This window comes from Microtus oregoni, unplaced genomic scaffold (genome assembly GCF_018167655.1).
Source record: "Microtus oregoni isolate MIOR12 unplaced genomic scaffold, Mior012 000048F_ref0000485, whole genome shotgun sequence".
Classification (NCBI taxonomy): Eukaryota; Metazoa; Chordata; class Mammalia; order Rodentia; family Cricetidae; genus Microtus; species Microtus oregoni.
Window position 1 is genome coordinate 10,394,829 of NW_024543222.1, and position 19,953 is coordinate 10,414,781.

Here is a 19,953-nt window from a genome sequence, read left to right on the forward strand (position 1 = left end):
TTTCCAAATTGTCCCTGTTTGCTTTCTGTTGCTATGATAAACACCGTAACCAACAGCTACTTAGGGAGGAAAGGGTTTATTGCATCTTACGATCCATTACCAACAGATGTCAGGGCAGGAAGTCAAGGCAGGAACCAGGAGGCCAAAACTGAAGCACAAAGGGCAGAGAACACGACTTACTGGCTTGCTCCCCATGACTTCCTGAGCCGGCTTTTGTATACACCCAGGATCACCTGCCCAGGGACCGCATTGCCAATAGTATGTAGGACCCTCCCACATCAATCATTAGCCAAGTAAATGCCCCTCAGACTTGCCTACACTCCAGTCTGGAGGCATTTTCTTAATGGAGCTTCCCTCATCCCAGACCCTAATTTATCAATACACACGCACATCTAGCTTTCTGTCTCCATCTGTCTGCAAACGAACCTTTGCTTCATCCTATCCTGCCTCCCAGGACCGCCATGTTGCCGAACTCCAGCGAGTACCATATATACTATGCTCTGGCATTGTATAGCGGGCGCAGTCCTGCTCCCCATTTCTGTGCCTGCCTCTAGCCCCTCCCCACTTCCACTCCACTTTCAGAGGGACAGCCAGAGTAATCTTGAAAAGCATTTAGCAGCTAACAGTAGTCCCTGGCTGGAAACCCTCTACTTGGTTTTGGTTTGGTTTTTTGTTTTGTTTTTTTGTTTTAGTTTTTGTTTGTTTTGTAATCAAAGACAATCCAAAGTCATTACGATGGACTGCCGACCCTCTATCGCGTTCCCATCCAGGAATCTGGACAGACAGGCATGCAGCAGGCGTTCAGAACTCGTGTTGTCGGCTGATAACACCAGTCAAACGTGGAGAAAGAGCATCCCAGCACAGGGTAAGGAGAGGAGGCAGAAGTGAACAGGGAACACACCAGAGAGTGAAGTCCCAGGACTAACGGGCACTTGGCTGCTGGTGATCCTGCACCAGTCTCATGTTCCTGCTACGTTAGCCTCGCTGTGCGGAGAACCATGCAGCCCTCATTCCAAACACCCATGTCCACCTGCTCAATCAACCTCTAGAAACTGAGGCATTACCCCAAGTGTTCAAATCTTTCTTTTTGAGACAGGGTCTCTCTGTGCAGCCCTGGCTGGCCTGGAACTCACTATGTAGATTGATAAGACTGGCCTGGAACTCAGAGTGATGCCTGGTTCTGCCTTGCAAGGCATGAAGTGCACTGCCTGATTGTGTACATAACTTTAAAAACTATTTGTTAAGCCGGGCGATGGTGGTGCACGCCTTTAATCCCAGCACTCGGGAGGCAGATGCAGGGGGATCTCTGTGAGTTCGAGACCAGCCTGGTCTACAGAGCTAGTTCCAGGACAGGTTCCAAAGCCACAGAGAAACCCTGTCTCGAAAAACCAAAAAACAAAAAAACAAAACAAAAAAAAAAAACTATTTGTTGTTGTTGTTGGTGGTGGTGGTGGTGGTGTGTGTGTGCATGCATGCGTGCGTGCATGTATGTGTGTGTCCCAGGGATTGAATTTTGGTAATCAAGCTTTCTTAGTAAGTGGCTTTACCAGCTGAGCTATCTCTACTGCATGTATGTCACTTCCTGATTCTTCATTTCCCGTGCTCACATGGCCACTGTCCCCCACTCTTATCCATTTTAGCACACTAACCAGACACTGAATCTCTGGTCCCTCCATCTTCACAGACTGACTTCTGCTTATTCGTCAGAACCCATCGTGTTCTGCCTCAACCTACCTTTGCAGACTTCTGAGCCCTCACTGCCTGCTACAAATTAGATTGTATCCCTCGAGACGACACCCTGAGAGCTGGAGAGAGAGCTCAGTCGGTGACGTGGCACACAGAAAGCAGACCACGATAACACGGATGAGGAATCCCTGTCCTGTGGGAGTGGAAACAGGAGAAGCTCTGAACATCACCACATCTAGTCAAACAAGTGAACCACAGCTTCCCATGAAAGACCCTGGCTCAAAAAAATAAAGTGGGCCGCCGGTCGTGGTGGCACACACCTATAATCCCAATGTTCTGGAGGATGAGGCAGGCGGGTGTCGGTGAGTTCAAGACCAACCTGGTCTACAAAGTGAGTTCCAGAACAGCCAGGACTGTTACGCAGAGAAACCAAAGTAAATAAATAAGAAAGAAACAAAGTGGGGCCAGCAAGATGGTCAAGCAGGTAAAATCACTTTATACTGTACCTGACCACTTGACTGTGATCTGTGAGAGCCACATGGTGTACGCAACTCCCACAGGTTGTCCTCTGACCTCTATACCCACACTATGGTAAATATTTGTGTGTGTGTGTGTGTGTGCGTGCATGTGTGCACAAATATATCTTTTCTTTAAAAAAATCAATAAAACAAAGTGGACAGCTCCTGAATAATCACACTGGAGGCTGACCTCCGGTCTCCGTATGTACACACACGCACAAGTATCCGCCTACCCAGCCACCCCCAAATCAATGTAAAAAGATCTGTTGAAGTTCACATCCCAGTGTCTGCAATGCGAGCTCTGTGGAAGCAGAACCACTGCATGTGTGGTTTCAACAGAGTCATACTGGAGCAGAGTGGGTTCTCATCCAATTTAACTGTTCAAAGAGAAGAGGAGCGAGAGGGAAGACAGAGTGCAAAGATCCAGAGTCTCATGGGGGAAGATGGCACATGAAAAGGGTGACGACGGGCTGTAGTGAGGTCAGTCAGTCCAGGCAGCCTGAAGCCAGCAGAAGCTGGAAGAAGACGAGAAACCTTCCAGCACTTCTGAGGGAGCTTGACCCAAACAAAACACTCTGATCGTCCAGTCTGCAGGACAGAGAGAGCCAATGTCTATGGCTTCCTGCTTCTCAAAGCATTAAAGGGACAGATATCCAGCAGGGTTAGTGGCACAGGCTTATGGTCTCAGCTACTAGGGAGACTACAGAGGATCGCACTTCAAGATCTGCCAGGGCAACAGTGAGACCTCGTCCTGTTTTGTTTTGTTTAGCGAGACAGGATTTCTCCGTGTAGCTCTGGCTGTCCTGGAACTGCTGGGATTAAAGGGGGGGGGGGGGGCACCATGGCCAGGTGAGACCATGTCTTAAAAAGCAAACTGAACAAGCTGGGGACAAAGCTAAGCGATAGGGCCCTCACGACACCCAGCACCGCATAAGCTGGGTGTGATGGAACACACCTGCCTGTGATCTTAGCATGTGGGAGGTGAAGGCAGAAGAATGAGGGGTTTAAGGACATCCTTGGCTACACAGCGGGCTCAAGGCTAGCCTGGACTACATGAGACCATGTCTTGGAATTGATGAGTGCTCTCTTCAGCAACACACAACCAAAACTGAAACAAGACAGAGAGGATTGAGTGTGGCCCCGTTGCAAGGACAGCATGCAAATTTGTGAAGCGTTCTGTATTTTTCACAATAACTAAACTGTGGAGTTGACCTAGGTATATAAACTGGGTGGTTGTGGCACATACTTTTAATCCTAGCACTTGGAAGGCAGAGGCAGGCAGATCTCTGTGAGTTCGAGGCCAGCCTGGGTTACAGAGCTAGTTTCAGGATAGCCAAGGCTATGCAAAGGAACCCTTCTCAAAAAAAAAAAAAAGTAAGTGGTGTATGTGCACAATAGAATTGTTTTGTTGTTCAGTCAGGAAGAACAAAGTTATGTTTGCAGGAAAATAGACACAACTGTAAATAATCATATTAAGTGGATTTAGCCAATCACAGAAACACAAACATCATTTTTTTTCTCACCATGAAGGTTCCTAGATGAGAGAGAGAGAGAGAGAGCGAGAGGGTTAGTTTGGGGGGACAACCCAGATCATGGAAAGAAAAGGTGGCTCCGAGGGAAAATAGCTTCAGCATGTAATATATACATGCACAAAAACTTGAAAAACCAAAGTATACTTTTTAAAAGGAAGAACAAATGAAGGGATGACTCAGCTCACCCTTTTCTTGCCCTTTCAGATTCCTAGCTACCCACACAAACCTACCATCGTCACAGTCTTTGCTCGTACCCCAGGATGGTGAGCCGTGACTTCGGGAGCCCGTGTCCTGTCCTCCCTGTCCTCACAGCTCTCTCTAGCTCATCTGCCAACATCTGTACCAGGGCCATTAGAGTCCTGAGTGGCATTTACAGCGACACACCTACCCTGTGACTCCTATGGAGCCGCTGATGCTTGTTCCCTGCCCCACCACCGTGGACATGCTGTGGCCTCAGGGCCTTCCCAGGAACTGACCAAGCAGCATGACTTCATCTGATCTTGCTGAGCCCAGGACCCAAACAGGGTTATTCAAAATCCAATCCTGAGGTCAAATGTGATAGCTCGTATTGTTGGGAGACCGAAGCAAGAGCTGTGCCTTAAGTTCAAGGCTAGCCTGGGCTACATAATGAGTTCCAGGCTAGCCTGGGCTACATAATGAGTTCCAGGCTAGCTTGGGCTACAGAATGATACCTTGTCTTAAAACAAAATACAGCAAAGCTACACCTGGGATTTTCTGAATCAGGAGATGGGAAATAACTCCTTTCTCCCATGATTCTCAGCACAGGAGGATGTAGATACATTTCCTGTCTTACGGAGGCACCTGAGAGCCAATGGGTAAGCTGAAACAACCTCTCTCTATGGCTAAGTCCTTGAAAGGAGCCTGTAGTCCTTTTGTTCTTGGACTGACTGAGTTGGGCATTAGCCACAGTTTTGCTGACCTGGGAACTGTATGGCCAATAATGGAAAATGGGGACCTTGAAATATGGGGGAACCATGACAAACCCCTGACTTCAAAGAGCTGGTAGCTTGTAGATGGAAGTTTCTATCCTGCCTGGTCCCACAGCAGTTCAGTCCCAAAGAAACACAGTTTATATTTATATTAATTATAAACTGGCCTATTAGCTCAGGCTTATTATTAACTAGATCTTACAACTTAAACTAACCCATAATTCTTATGTATGTTTAGTCACGTGGCTTGGTACCTTTTCTCAGTAAGGCATTCTCATCTTGCTTCCTCTGCGTCTGACTGGTGACTGACTCTCTGCCTTCCTTCTTCTCTAGTCCGGTTGCCCCACCTATACTTCCCGCCTGACTACTGGTCAATCAGCGTTTTATTAAACCAACACGAGTGACAAATCTTTACAGTGTCCAAGAGCATTATCACACAGCAGGGACTTGACTAGGAAGGCAGACATGTCTGCTATGGGGGAACAGCGAGCACAAAACATTCTGAGAGTATTTGTACCGGAAAGCAGTCCTCAAAAGAAGTTATGTGCAAGGGGCAGGAAGTTTAGCTCAGGGGTAGAGCGCTTACCTGGCATGTACAAGGTCCAGGGTTCAGTCCCAAGCACTGAAGGTAAAACTTGGCCTTAAAGTTTGCCTTACCAGAAAAAGAGCCTCCATTTATATCTTACCTATGCGGTGATGCCCTGCCTGAGGGTATACACACCATGGTGGTTCTAGGGACAGCAGAGGGATGGCTAGGGGGCCATCTTAATGTGTGTGAATACAAGCAGGATGACGATTTTCACTCTTGTTTATTCCAAGACGTGGAGATAAGGTCTTGCTATGTAGCCCAGGCTGATCTTGAGCTCAGGAGGTGGTGGAGGTGGTATACATCTTCAAATCTTCATTTTCTTGCTTCAATCTCCCAAATGCTAAGATTACAGGCATGTGCTGGGGATCGAACCCAGGGTTGTGCATGCCAGATAAGCACTTGCCCAAATGAGCTACATCCTCATTCTAGTTTGTTTGCTTGAAGGCAGGGTCCCACTGTGTAGCCTTGGCTGGCATGAATTTCCAGTGGCACCTATTTCTCCTTTTTAAATGATCTGTAAAATAGGTATCTTTACAGATGAGGGAGCTTACAGAGAACACGGAGATTTTTTACTTCCCCAAGCCCGGTGCTGCTGTGCATCTTTATACCGAGGCTTCTAATCGCCTGCGTGCATAGGAGATTATCAGCAGCCAGGAGGTGATGGAGCTGGAAATTAAACCACCCTAGTCCTTGGGCTCTCTCCTATACAGCACTCCCGGAGTATGACGTCATCTATGTCATGGTGTCACTAGGAACTGCTCTTTGGCTGGGAAGGTCCTGAGGGCCATGCCCAGAGGTCCCAGTTCTTAGACCTGACTCAGATCCACACAAACCACACAAGCTTGAGAAAGACAGAGGAATGTCCTCCACTCTGCACTTCCAAGGGCAACATAGGAACTAGAGCGTCAGCATGGTCAACAGGATTCCTGTAACAGCAAAAGTTACGCGGGAACCCAGAATTCCAAGTTCCCCTGGGGAGTGTGAAGTCTGTGTGTTCAGGGGATGCAGACGGAGTGTGGAAATGAGGTCGGCTTTGCCAGCGAGGAGGGACTTCTGCCCCCTGGATGGATTGTCGCCCATGGGTCTAGAGTGCTCCAAAGCTTTTGACCATTACTTCCTCCCACCTGGCACTGTGGGCTGAGGGGTTTATATGTTCCTAGAAATTCACATACAGGGGCTGTTGAGACGGCTCAAGAGGTAAAGGCGCCTGCCTCCAAATCTCATCAGCCAAGTTCAATTCCCAGAACCCACACGGTGGAATGAGAGAATCAACTCCTGCAGGTTATCTATCCTCTTAACATCCACCATGGCTTGAGTGTGCATAGACAGGTGCACGCAAACACACACGCACACACACACAGAGAGGGGGAGGAAGAGGATGGAATAAATACATGTAAAAGAAAATTTATTTCACATATGGAAACCGTAGTGGCTAATGTAATGGCTTGAGAGGTGGGGCCTTCAGGAGGGACCTGAATTTTGAAGTCCGCAGGGTAACATCTCCCCATGATGCCCACGACGAGAATAGTACCCTATTTAAAGATGAGGAGGGCTAGGGCTGGGGCTATAGCTCAGTGGCCCACCATGCCTAGATTGCACAAAGCCATGGATGTGACCCTGATGCTGTAGAAGAAAAAGAGGAAGACAGACTCTGTCACACTTTCATTCTGCCACAGAAGAATACAAGAAGGTAGCTGTCTGCAATCCCGGAAGAGTACCCCTCCCCAGAGCCCAACCAGGCTGACACCGTGGCCTTGCGGTTTCAGGCTCCAGAGCGGTAAGAAATACGTGCCCAAGTCACGCGCTGTATGTATTGACTTCCAGCAGCCTGCGCTAATGACGTGGACAGGGCAGGTGACTACCTGCATTAACTGGTTTCAGGCTCCAGAGCAGTAAGAAATACGTGCCCAAGTCACGCGCTGTATGTATTGACTTCCAGCAGCCTGCGCTAATGACGTGGACAGGGCAGGTGACTACCTGCATTAACTGTTATCCCAGCTTGCCCGTCTGTAGCGTCTGTCCTGAGTGTGATGTCTCTGTGGACATCTTAAGGTCATCACTGAGAGCCACCATAGCACACACGTACATCACCAAGACGTAGCTTTGCTCTCCTCCGCAGACCATGGATTCTAGATAGATGGGACTTCAGCCTGCAGCTCTGGCCCCAGACACACCACCTTGGTGGAGCGAGGCCGCTCCAGCAATATCTGGCACATGACAAAAACTTCAAAAGAGAAACCCAAGGGGTTTGCCGGGGTCTTTGGAAAGCCCTGCTAGTGCCCATCTCTCCAGTTCCCCTAAATACAGAGATTTAAGACATGGCCCACGCATCACCTTCCCATCCCATCCCTCCAGGCCACGGGGTCCATTTGGAAGGGACCTAACGAATAAGCACTAACCTGGCCTTGTTATTTGGAAAGATTTTTTTTTCCGTCCCCAAATCTATCTAGGCAGGCTCAGGCCAGTTCGCCAACAGGGGTCCTCATTAAAGTCTGAAAATACATTGTACAGCGAAGCTGGAAACTGGCGGCCAGACATTACAGCAGGCTGCTAACAAGAAAATCAGTACAAATTAAGACACGGCTAGACAGAAGCCAAGCCGCTTGCCTTTGCATAAATTACGCGTGTTAGAATCCCGGAATGAGAATGCCGGAGAGCCTGCCGGGAGCGCGGGCGCTGCAGAGCCACGCCACACCACAGAGTTCAAGCGTGCCCAGCCTTCATTGACCAAGAATTTAGAATAGATGACGAGGCTCTCGGTGGCAACTATCTAAATTGCTATGTGACCAGAATAAAAACCGTCCTTGTTCCATTCATAATTTAAAGGCTGAGGGGGCGGAAATCAGTTTCTGAAATCATAGGTTGTGGCCTTTGTGTGTCGACAGGACAGGGCTGGGAGGTACGAACTGCAGAGATGACGTAGTAATGGGACTGACAGCTTAATCGGGCCTCCACATCACCTTCTCTTAATGGGAAGATGCCTGACTCTCCTGAGAAAAGACACCCAGACTACAGTTGACTCCAAGCCAACAGTGGGTAAAGGCAGAGGACTGGGTTCTTCATGATTCTTCCCGTCCCCCATTCAGGAGCTCACTGTCTAGTTTTGTTTGTTTGTTTGACGTTTCTGAATAAGACCCCTCCAGCCGAGTTAGGTGGTGCCCTTCTTTCTCCACACTCCCATTGTAAGTGTCTGTGCAGGCACACTCAGGGCACACGGAGACGGGTCAGTACCTCCCAGACCTGGCATCTCTCTCCACCAGCAGCACCCTAAATGAAGCTTCCTGGAGGGCCCCAAAATATATTCCCTTGCCTTCCCTACTAATGTTTTGAGCCATTCCAAGTGTTCTAAAATGTTCTATCCATCTGCTCTGCTTGAAGCACCATACCTTCCTTTGCCTGGCAACTTTAGACTTCTCTTCAGGTCTCAGCATTCGGGCCTGCGACAGTTAATCCTGACTGTCACTCCAGTAGGATTTAGCATCATCCTGGGAACAAACCCAGGGGCTTGCTTGTGAGGGAATTTTAAAATCAGGATAACTGAGGTGGGAAGGCCCATCTTAAGCGTGGGTGGCGCCATTCCCTAGGCTGGGGTCCCAGGCTGAATAAAAGGAAAGCAAGCTGAGCATCTGCATTCATTCTCTGCTTCCTGCCCATGGCCAGCTGCCCCAGACCACTGCCAGCAGGACTCCCTGCCACAAGGAACTGTGCCCTCAAACTGTGAGCCAAATTAACTCATCCTTCCACGCGCTGCTTGGGTTGAGCGTTTCGTCACAATCAGAAAGCGGCCAACACAGATCTCCGCCTCCCCTGGCTTCTTTTCACATTCTCTTCCTAGAGCCCCAGGGTCACCACGCTGAAGGCGAGAAACCCAGCATTTCTTCTTTCTCTTGGGGACCAAGGCATAAGGGATGTGCTGGGTCTGTCTAGTCTGAGCAGTCAAGCATGTTACATCCGGTTCATGCAGAAAACACCCCCTCACCTCTCCCATTCATCCCTCCACCCCCCACGCCCCGTGAGGAAGCTGAACAACGGTTTCAGTTCTGGCAACACACCACCCTGCATTTCAAAGGCTTTTCTTATCTTTATTTGCCATTAGGATTCTGTATCTCATAAGGTAAGAACTGGACTTGTGACTCTTAGCGATTTATTATTGAATGGCTGTACTCACGAGTCTTAAAGAGCAACTAATCATAGCAATCGAATGGGCTTCATACTCGGTGAAGCAGGCCGACGCCAAAGCCCCACTGGTTAATATTTCAGTTCCCTTTATTTCTTTCTTCCTTCTGAGATTCATTGCCATCTAGGTCACTGTGCTTCCCCGTGTCCCCATCTATGAGACAGGGCTGAGAGGTAAAAGCTCGCACACAGTCCTTCCTGCTATCTTCATCTTGTCCCAGCTGATGTGTGCTCATGACATGACTTTTATGTCTGTTTGACCTACTTACCCAAGAGCAAAGATGGAAAGCTGCCTGCCCCCACAATGCCGAGAGCTCCTGAGGAGACAGAACACAAGCAACTGGAGCAAACGTCTTGGAAGTGACAGCAAAGGTCAGAGGAAAATGCGGATTTCCCCCAGTGAAGGTCCTTCCGTCCCTCCCTCTGTGGAAGGGTTACACCGCTGGGAAAGGGCATTCTCTTCTTACACACAATGTCATTTCTGCTCTGGTCTCCATAGTGGATACCAGACAGCAAGATCTCACCCATCTCTGGCAGAGTTGGCACCCTCTTTTAGGTCACTACAATACTCCCTCAAGTCTTCATGACAGGATAGAGTGGGAGGAGGAAGAGGGAGAGAAAAAAGGAAGGGAGATTGTTGAGAGGTAAAGGGGAAAGTGGTCAATTCTTAGAACAAAAATCAAACCAGGTATTTGATTGAATTGACAACTCAATTCATTATTCACTGAGGCCCGTTTTAGAAACAGTTTTCGGGTCCCTGGGAGTCTCTGACCTTTTGAGTAGTGACTATCGATCTTTGATGCCTGGTTAAGCCACTGCCTGGAACCCCTAGCGGCAGAGGCACTGACTTGACCCAGAACTAAACTGGGGGCGGGGAAAAGGGTAGGAAGTAAGAGCACGCAAAGCGGACGCACTGCTAATCGACGCGCGGGAGTACGTGGGGACACAACAAGCATCAGCCTCGCAAGCAGTTCAGATCTGCGGGCTGTCTTCGCTGCGAGCGTCTCAGCCGCTGGTCACTCATTCTCTTCCTCTCCCATACACCCGCAAGTGCGCAAGTGCCACGGGTGGGCCGGGGCAAGGGCTCAGTCAGGAGAACCTGTGCTCGACAAAGTAGGAGGACTCAAGGCCTGTGCTCAGAATCTACATTTAAAAGAAACGTTTGAGAAGCACTGGTGACTACTTAGCAGGAGGGTTAGGGGAAACAGGAGGATCTCTGGGGTTCGCTGATCAGCCAAGCTAGTCAATATTTGGTGAGTTCCAAGCCAGAGAGACCTGGGGGGGAGGAGGAGGAGGACACACACACAGCGCCAGTGAGACGTTTCAGGATGGACGACAAGCATGGTGGCACATGTCTGTGATCTCAGCATTTGGGAGGCAGAGGCAGGCAGATCTCTGTGAGGCTGAGGTCAGCCTGGTCTAGAGAGTGAGTTCCAGGCCAGCCAGGGCTACATAATGAAAGCTTGTCTCCAAAAACAGTGGGGCCTGATGTGGGAGCACAGGCCTTTAATTCCAGCACTCGGGGAGGCAGAGGCAGGTGGAGCTCTGTGAGGCCAGCATGGTCTACAGATAGTTCTAGAACTGCCAGGGCTGCCCAGAGAAACCCTGTCTGCAAAAATAAAAAAGAAACAGAAAGAAGGAGTGAGGACATTTAAAAAATTATCTCAGCTTCCACACACCCTGGTTTTTGAGATAAGGTCTTAGCCTCTTAGCCCGGGATGTCTATGAACTTACAATCTTCCTGACTCACCTATCAGAATGCTGAGACTACAGGTGTGCGCACAATGCCTGGCTCTAAAGTCTATTTATTGATGAGCAGATAGTAATTGCTCATTACACAAGAAACCCCGTGCTTGTGCCAGGAGTCTAAGTGGGGGAAAAGACAGGTTCCTTTTCTTTCTGGAGCCCAGAGCTAGGAGGGGCCTGTGCGCATTTTCTGCTGCTGTTGCAACAAATTACACCTGGGCGGCTGGGAGCAGCGGTACAGGAAGCCAAAGATTCTAAATGAAGGTGTCAGTGGGGCTGGTTTCTTCTGGAGCAGTGGTCCTCAACCTTCCTAACACTGTGCCCCTTCCATACAGTGACCCCCAAACCATAAAATGATCTCATTGCTACTTCACAACTGTAATTTTGCTACTGTCAGAAATCGTCGTGTAAATATCTGATATGCAGGCTATTTAGTGTGTGACCCAGAGGCGTCGCGACCCACAGGTTGAGAACCACTGTTTGGGAAGCTGAGGGAGATTCTACTCTGTCTCTCTTTAAACCTTCCTGTGGCTGCCAGCAGTCCTCGGAGGACACATTCCTCTGATCCCTGTCTCTCTCCTTGTATTTACCGCCTCTGAATCCTCTTTTTTTCATTGCTGTGTTTTGTTTTTTCAGATAAGGGTCTATGTAGCCCAGGCTGGCCTGAAATTCATGGCCCTCGAATCACAGGCATGTGCCACTGTGCCCCTGCTTCCCGGCTCTTTTCACAAGGACACAGGCATTAAGATTCGCTTCACTTTAAACTCATTGGCATCGAGTCACTGAGATCCTTCACGACTCGCATTTGTGAAGACTCTGAGGCTCTGGGAGACGTGAATATGGAAGGGGGGGAATGCTATTTAACATGCGACCAGCCATGGAAAGACTTACCGTGAAAAGCTGCGAGCACAGGACGCACCTGACCTTAAGTACACTGAGACTTAAGTAATAAGCAATAACTCAAGAAACAGAAGGGGGACAGTGAGCACAGGAAGTGTTCACCACACAAACTAGTAAAGCGTGACCCACCTAGGGAGGTGACAGCTGAAGTCAGCTGGAAGATGGAGAAGCCAAGGAGAAAAACACTTCACAAGATGTTTTATAGAGTTTGGGTTGTAAATGCCTCCGAATGATTGGAACACATAGAATAATCTAGAAAGTTCACCTTGGCCGAGATGAGTACGATGGTGAAGTCAGATGCAAGGATCTTTATCTCAAGGAGAAGCTCCAAGCACCAGAGTGCATGAGGCAGAAACTCTATGGAGATGTTCCATATGCTGTCCCTAGCAACCAGCTGAAGCCACTCCTGCAGAGCCAAATGCAGTGTTTTACAAAATACAGACAGGATCCACGCTAGCCAGCCATGCCCCTGCATCCAGCTGAATCAACACTGACCCAAGGAGGTACGGAGGACTCAAAGGAGTCCGCGAGCTCTTGCACTTGTCCGTCTAAGTAGGGAAAGGAGCTGGGATTTGAACGAGACTTTTTGATGGCTGTCCTATAAATACACACCTGTCGGTCACATGCACACTCCCTTTTGTGGTCCATTAGATGTAAATCCCTTAAACGTTAGTTGTGTCCGCTCACAAATAAATGTGTGTCCTTAGTAGCTCCCATTGCTCATCATAGGCCTCTACTTCCTGGAGTTCTCAGGCGAGTGTTTCACCTCTTTCCCTCTGGACTCCAAGAACTCCCGGCGTGAGCGTCTGTTAAGACTTGATTGTTTACCTTCCTCTTAACCCGTTTCCCCTTTTGGAAAGTGAGTAACTTGAGGGCAAGAAATTTTGCCTTGTCCACTTCTAAATTCTCAACTCCTGACATACATACATACATCTTACCAAGTGAATGGATAGATAGTGGGTGAATATTTGGATTGGTAGATGGATGGATGGAGGGATGAATGAGTGGGTGGGTGGATGGATGGATGGATGGATGGATAAATGGACAGAGACAAGTGGATGACCTGTAAATGAATGGATGGATGGATGGATGGATGGATGATGGAAAGATGGACGGATGGACAGATGGATGGATGATGGAAAGATGGACAGATGGATAGATGAACAAATGACATATGGATGCATGATAGGCAATTAAGTGTATAGATTGATATATGGATAGACTGTCATGATACTATACTGACTTCAAATCTAATAAATCAATAAAGTAATGAAAGCAACACCAATTAATCAATTGATTATTATTAAAGTGCTTTGTGGGACCTGGAGAGATGGCTCAGCAGCTAAGAAAATCTGCTGCCCTTAAAGAGGACCTGGGTTCAATTCCCAGTACCCACATGGTGGTTTATACCCATCTATGATCCCAGTTCCTGAGGGTTCAACAGGCATGTATGCACATGTGTGCATATACATGCACACAGGGAAAACACACACATAAAGCAAATCAATTTAAATAAATAATTATGTTCTTTACACTGTCTACTCCTCCAACAAAAACTGGAACAGCACAAAACATTGCTTGACTCACCTCATTCCTTCAGAAGCTATCTTGTCAAGATTAGTAGTGCCCTTTGCTTCTGCCCAGTTCGCTCCCAGGTCACCCCATCCCATATCGTCAGCCAAAATGATCACAATGTTTGGTGTGGGGGCTCTTGTTTTCCCACTGATAGAGAAATCCACAAGAGGGTAGAGCAATCCAGAGAAAGTCATGCCAACCAACAAAACCTTTAGAAAAAGCCAGCCCATGGTGGCAATCACAGACTCCTGTAGTCTCGATCGAGTGACAAAGGGCGCCCAACACAGATTTCTCGAAGAGTTTTCTCTTTGTTCACCTTGAGTGCAGGAAGCCACCAAGGAACATGGGTCCAGTTGGCAAAAAACACACTGGAGTTAGTAATGGCTACAGGAACGGTAGGAGCTACAGAAAGGCCCCATCTGGAATCCTAATCCAAGAGTCAGGAAATGTGTCACTGTAAATCAGATTGGCCCCCTGGAGAAGTCTTCTCATCACAGGTCAATAAGATGACTGGTTAGGAACAGCATTCACATATGGTTGTCAATAACCATTCTTTGGCCAGTTAGCAAGTAAGCGACCCTCTGCACTCAGGGAGGCTACGGCCACAGCACAAGCCTTGCATCTGCTCAGGACTCCATCTGGTGATTGCAGGGTAAGCTCACATCTGCAGAACACCTGGATGTTCTCGAAGCCACAGTCAGCCCCACATGAGTTTCTGAGTTCCAGATGGTTGAGGTTTGTTTCTGTAAGGTTTCCTGAAAGAACAAAATTTGACAAGCAGACAGAGTCGAAAGAGCCAGGCCAGATGTGCCGTACTCGGTAGCTTGGGAAATAATCACTTTTCCATGCCAACAGATGTTTTCCTTCTTATTTGAATGCTCAGCTGGCTCCTCAGTTTCTTCCACCTGAAAAACAGGGATGACAAGAATATTTGCAACGAACCTATAGTAACAGGGTTGGCGGTAACATTACAGACAACTTCTTACGCCTCACGCATGCTATAGGATGTTGAAGCTCAGTGTCCTGGGTGGGATGAATACAAGCAGATCCCAGTCTGCTGATCCCCTCCCTGAGTGCTTCCCCACTCCTACCACCACAAGTGGTCACACCCACGGAGCATTTTAGAAGAAAAGGTAAAGTCTCATTATCAAGACATAATTGTTTATAACGGTCTCGTTATGACCTAATGTTTCCATAAAAAAACTCTTTGCAGCCAGGCAGTGGTGGTGCACGCCTTTAATCCCAGCACTTGGGAGGCAGAGGCATGCCGACCTCTGTGAGTTCGAGGCCAGCCTGGTTTACAGACTGAGTTCTAGAACAGGCAGAGCTGTTCAAGACAGAAACCCTGTCTCAGAAAGAAAGAGAGAAAGAGAGTGAGAGAAGAAAAGGAAACTCTTCACAGAAGGAGTTCAGGATATAGCTCTGTTGGTAGAATCCTTGCCTAACATACACAGAATCCTAGGTTTGATCCCCCAGCACCTCCTAAACCAGGTGTGGTTAGTGTTTCACTGTGACACCAGCATGTATGAGGTAGAGACAAGAGGACCGGGTGCTTAAGGTAATTCTCAGCTAGTTAGAGACCAGCCTGAGATAACTAAGACACACTCTCAAAGCAAACAAACAGCCTCCCCCAGAGAAATTAATTTAGGGGAAAAAAAGAGAATTATGAAAAACAAGTTTATAATAGGCTCTAGGTGGAGAACATATGCCTGTTCTACAGCATGCTTTCCACTTTTCTGTAATTTTCATAATTAAACGCTGCCAAAAAAGTTCCAAAAAAATTAATAGAAACACATCGCTGTACATTCTAGTCATGATGGTTTTGGTAAGAAAATCTAGGGTCTGGGAGGTGCAGCTCATTGGCAGAGTGCCGATTTAGTGTGTACAGGCTGTGATTTCATCCCTACCCATCTCACAAAAAAGAAAAAAAAATCAAACAAACAAGCCAAAAAAACCACATCTAACCTACGATTTTCACACTTGGAAGTGCATATGAATTAGCAAACTCAGAGCCGAGTTCATAGAGCACTTGCCTAGCAGGCCTGTGCACAAAGCCCTGGTTTTGCCCCCAGAATTCCATAAACTGTGTGTGGTGAAATATATCCATGATCCCAGAATTCTGGAAGCAGGGGCAGAAAAAAAATCTAAAATTCAAGGTCATCCTCTAACATATAGCCAGTAAAAAAGCCAGCCTGGGCTCCAAGAGATACACTCAAAAAAGTAAATAAGATAAAAATAAAAGAGAAAGTGAGAGAGAGAGAGAGAGAGAGAGAGAGAGAGAAAGAAAGAAAGATTGATTCAATGGGAAGTCTGGGACCATTTTCTGTTTGTTGATTTTTTGAGACAGGCCCTCAAACAGCTCAAACTCGGTATGCAAGCACAGGATGACCTTAACTCCCTGACTCTCCTGCTGCTGCCTTCCCCAAACTGGGATTACAGGTGTGAGCCATCATGTCTGGCTCTGAGATCTGAATCTGAGCAAGCTCCCAGGTGAGAGCTACACCATTTGTCCTTGGCTCACTCTTGGAATAGTAAGAGGTTGGAGAATAAAAACATTATGACTCAAGGCCTCAAAGAAAAAGGAAACGGCACGGCCTAACTGAGATGACTCAGCTCCGGTGGACAAAGCTGATATATCAGACAAAGTTCCGAAACACAACACAGGGCTCGACTTTCAGTTGGAGGCAGCAAACGGCTGAGAATAAAGTCCAGTCACTCACTCTTTCTTTACTTAAAGGCTCTAAACCTGCAAGGTGACACAGTGTTGAAATTCTAGAGCAAATTTCAGCCATGGAAGTCAACGAACCAATAAGGAAAATGTAAAAATGCTATAGGCTAAGGCTATTTCTGCATGCTGTTTACAAACAAACAAACAAACAAATAAGTAGCATGTTGGGGGAGTCTCAAGACAGGGTTTCTCTGTGTAGCCCTGGCTGTCCTGAACTCCCTCTGTAGACCAGGCTGGCCTCAAGCTCACAGAGATCTGCCTGTCTCTGCCTCTGCCTCCGAAGTCCTGGGAATAAGGTCATGAGCCACCATCCCCCAGGGGAACAAAACAGATTATGTTTCTTTGTAAGCCAGACATCATGGTGGTCTCTTCAATCCCAGAACTTGGGAGGCAGAAGCTAGTGAATCTCTATGAGCTGAGGCCATTCTGTAGCAAATTCTAGGCCAGCCAGGGCTGCGTAGTGAGACCCCATCTCAAAAAAAAAAGAAAAAGAAAAAGAAAATAAAAACCCTAGTTACATGTTTTTGTGCATACGTGTGCCTGCCCAAGCCGTGGCACTCACAAGTGGAGGTCGGACGACATCTTACAGGATTCGGTTGTCTCCTTCCATCAGGTGGGTCCCAGGGACCAAACTCAGGCTCCATGGCTTGGTGCTAAGCGCCTTTACCCACTGAGCCATCTCCGTAGCTAGGCATTCCCACCAGCTAATCGCCTGGTTAGCTTCAGGGGATGGGGTGACTGGAACAATAAATTCTAGAAGATCTTGATAGAAGCCAAGAATTGGTTCAAAACAAACGGAAGTCTGAGTAAACGGTGATGGTTCATCTGGAGACTCCTGAGCCAGCTGCTTGGAAACTCAAGCCCTACCACTTCCCAAAAGGGGTTCTTTTCGCATTTGATTAGATTCAAGTGGTATTCCCTGATCTTGAGGTCCCAAAGACTTCTCCCTTTCTGGAAAATTCTTGCATAAGGAGAGTGCTTAACAAACACTTGCTCACCTGCTGGTTAATTCCCAGCCACCTCCTCCTCCTCCTGGCATCTAACCATGGGCAACAGCCACAGGAAGCTTTTCTTCTTAAATCTGCTTAGTTTAGGGCACTAGTGTGGCCTCATTTCTGGTCACTAATCCAACTCAGGATGACCTGGCCGTGCAAGAATTCCAGGGGGAGAAATTCATTTAAGAAGGAAGCTAAAATTAAAATGGAAATCTAACTAGATTGGTTTCCTCTGGAGTTCCAGGACAAGACATTCTTTGGAGGATTTGCAAAAGGAAGTATGAACGCCGCACTTTGAATGTTCATAGAATGGAAATGAACTCATCCAGCTAGCAGACTACTGCAGATTTCTTCACATCCATATCTCCAAGGGGACATTTAAGCCCTGTCTGAGAATGTATTTAGTTTCTTAAACTGATGGGAAAGAGACAAACTAGACAGTCAAAGGTTGGACTTGAACCACACGCTTCAGTAAAGAGTCACGTGCAAGCTTCTCTGTCCTAAAGAAGTGGCCCCATGTGCTGCCTGGGGACTGGAGACTTCATCGGACATCAAGTGCCCAACTGAGTCTTTATGACTCTCTCTTAGGAAGGAGGACTAAGGATACAGCCAAAGTGCTTGAGATTGCTTAGTTTGTAAAGTACTTGAATTTTATATGAGTTCTGGGAATATCAAACTCATGAGAACATGAGTTCAATTCCCCAGAGCCCACATAAAGACTAATGTGGTGGTCCAGGCTTCTCCTCCCAGCATACAGATCCTTGAGGCTTTCTGGCCAGCCAACCTAACCAAATTAGCAAGCACCAGACCAGTGAAAGACCCTGCTACATAAAACAAGGTAGGAAGTGTCCCCAGGAAAGACGTCTGAGGTTGACTTCTGATCTTGAAGCAAGTGTGTACCCACGGACAGACACACATGTCACAGGAAAGGAGATGGGCACCAACACAGGCCAGGAGCTCTCCTCTCAGAAGTGGGTGCATTCATGCTTCTCTTCACTTCAATAAAAGGTACTGGGCCAACTATCTCAACACGCCGCAAAATAAAGTCCATCTGCTCCATCGTGGCATGGCTGACTATGACAGGTGTCCCCTACACAGGTATTGTCCCCAGACCTCCACTTTCCCAAGGCAGCAGAACAAACCTTACCTGCCAATCAACCTCACCAATTCCTGTCCTCTCCAACCCACACTTTGTAGGTTTTGATTCTAGGGATTGAACCCAGGCCCTTCCTGCATGCTAAGCAGCTGCTCTTCTATTACCTATACCCCCAGCCCAAGCTCAACTACAAAGCAAGGCTGGTTTCCCTTTAGTTTCCAGGCTTGCCTACAGGTGAAGGTAGAGAAAAGACCCCTGAGCAGGCTCTAAGCTGAGAGGCATGGACCAAGGCAACCTGCAGATCTGCTGAGCAGGGTCTGAGCAACCCCGTGCTGGAAGTCCACTCCATCACCTGACCCTGGCTTCCCACAGACCTCCTCGTGGCCAAGCATCCTCCTAGAGAACCTTGAAAACAGCTGAAATAACAAGGAGGTTGGACAGACCTTTCTGGCACGCGGCTCTGTTGGTTTTCCAGAAACGAAGCGTCTGAGGAACGAAGGCCAACAAAGACAAAGGAGGAAGGAGAAGTGCCCGATGGCAGAGTCCCGCTGCTTCTCCAGCCAGTTCAGAGCATGGTCTACGCATTGGCCAGGGGTCAGGAGTCACATGGGGACTTACCAGGAGGGGCCTTGGGAAGCAGCTGTCCACATGTGGTCTAGGGTGGTTCTCCCAGGCGCTCAATCATTGGCCTACCGCACGGGCACTGGCGCTTTAATCTGGGTTCTGTGTACACAGCCACAAGTGAAACTAGATAAAGCCCCCACCCTCACACCACTTAGGTTTTCTTAAGGAAAATGTGAGTGTCCTGGAGCAAACCAAGGCAGAAAAGTGTCAGATGTGTGGGGCGGCCGGGGCACAGTCAAAAGGGAGCTCGGGGTACTCCCACCCAAAAGGTGGTCTAAGAAGTCACCTGGAGAGGGTCCCACAAGCAGAGAAGTCAAGGAAGGCCAAGATCTAGTGCGGCAGACAAGCCACAGAGAAGCAAGCACCAAGACAAGTGTCCTAATTTGCCTTCTATTGCTGCGATAAAGATCCATGGCCAAAAACAAATTTGGGAAGAAAGGGTTTATTTCATCTTATAGCTTAGACCAAGGGTACCTGGTGCTTGTTATCTATCTATCTATCTATCTATCTATCTATCTATCTATCTAACGGTTTTCTTGAGACAGGGTTTCTCTTTGTGGCACAGGCTGTCCTGGAATTTGCTCTGTAGACCAGGTTAACCTTGAACTCAAAGATCCACCTGCCTCTGCTGGAATTAAAGGCGTGTGTCACCACTGCCCTGCTCAGCTTGCTTTCTTATACCAATCAGGATCTCCCGCCTAAGGACGATGATGCCCAGTGGGCTGAGCCCTCCCTGACTCACCCACAGGCCAATCTGATGGAGGCATTTTTCTCAGTCAAGATTCCTTTTTGGGGGCTGGAGAAATGGCTCAGTGGTTAAGAGCACTGACTGCTCTTC

General features: G+C 48.0%; 1 protein-coding gene across 4 annotated transcripts in view; it reads right to left on the reverse strand.

Annotated features, from left to right (window-relative positions):
* The window catches only part of Arsg (arylsulfatase G), a 127,212-nt gene that overhangs the window by 63,073 nt on the left and 44,186 nt on the right, over positions 1–19,953 (reverse strand). For 3 of the 4 annotated variants that reach the window (XM_041635649.1, XM_041635650.1, XM_041635651.1), the window contains exon 2: positions 13,685–14,577. In XM_041635649.1, the coding sequence (XP_041491583.1) occupies positions 13,685–13,902 (218 nt within the window). In that variant the 5' untranslated portion in view covers positions 13,903–14,577. Of the gene's footprint in view, positions 1–12,362; positions 12,453–13,684; positions 14,578–19,953 lie in introns of those variants that run through there. The other variant, XM_041635652.1, reaches the window with a different exon arrangement.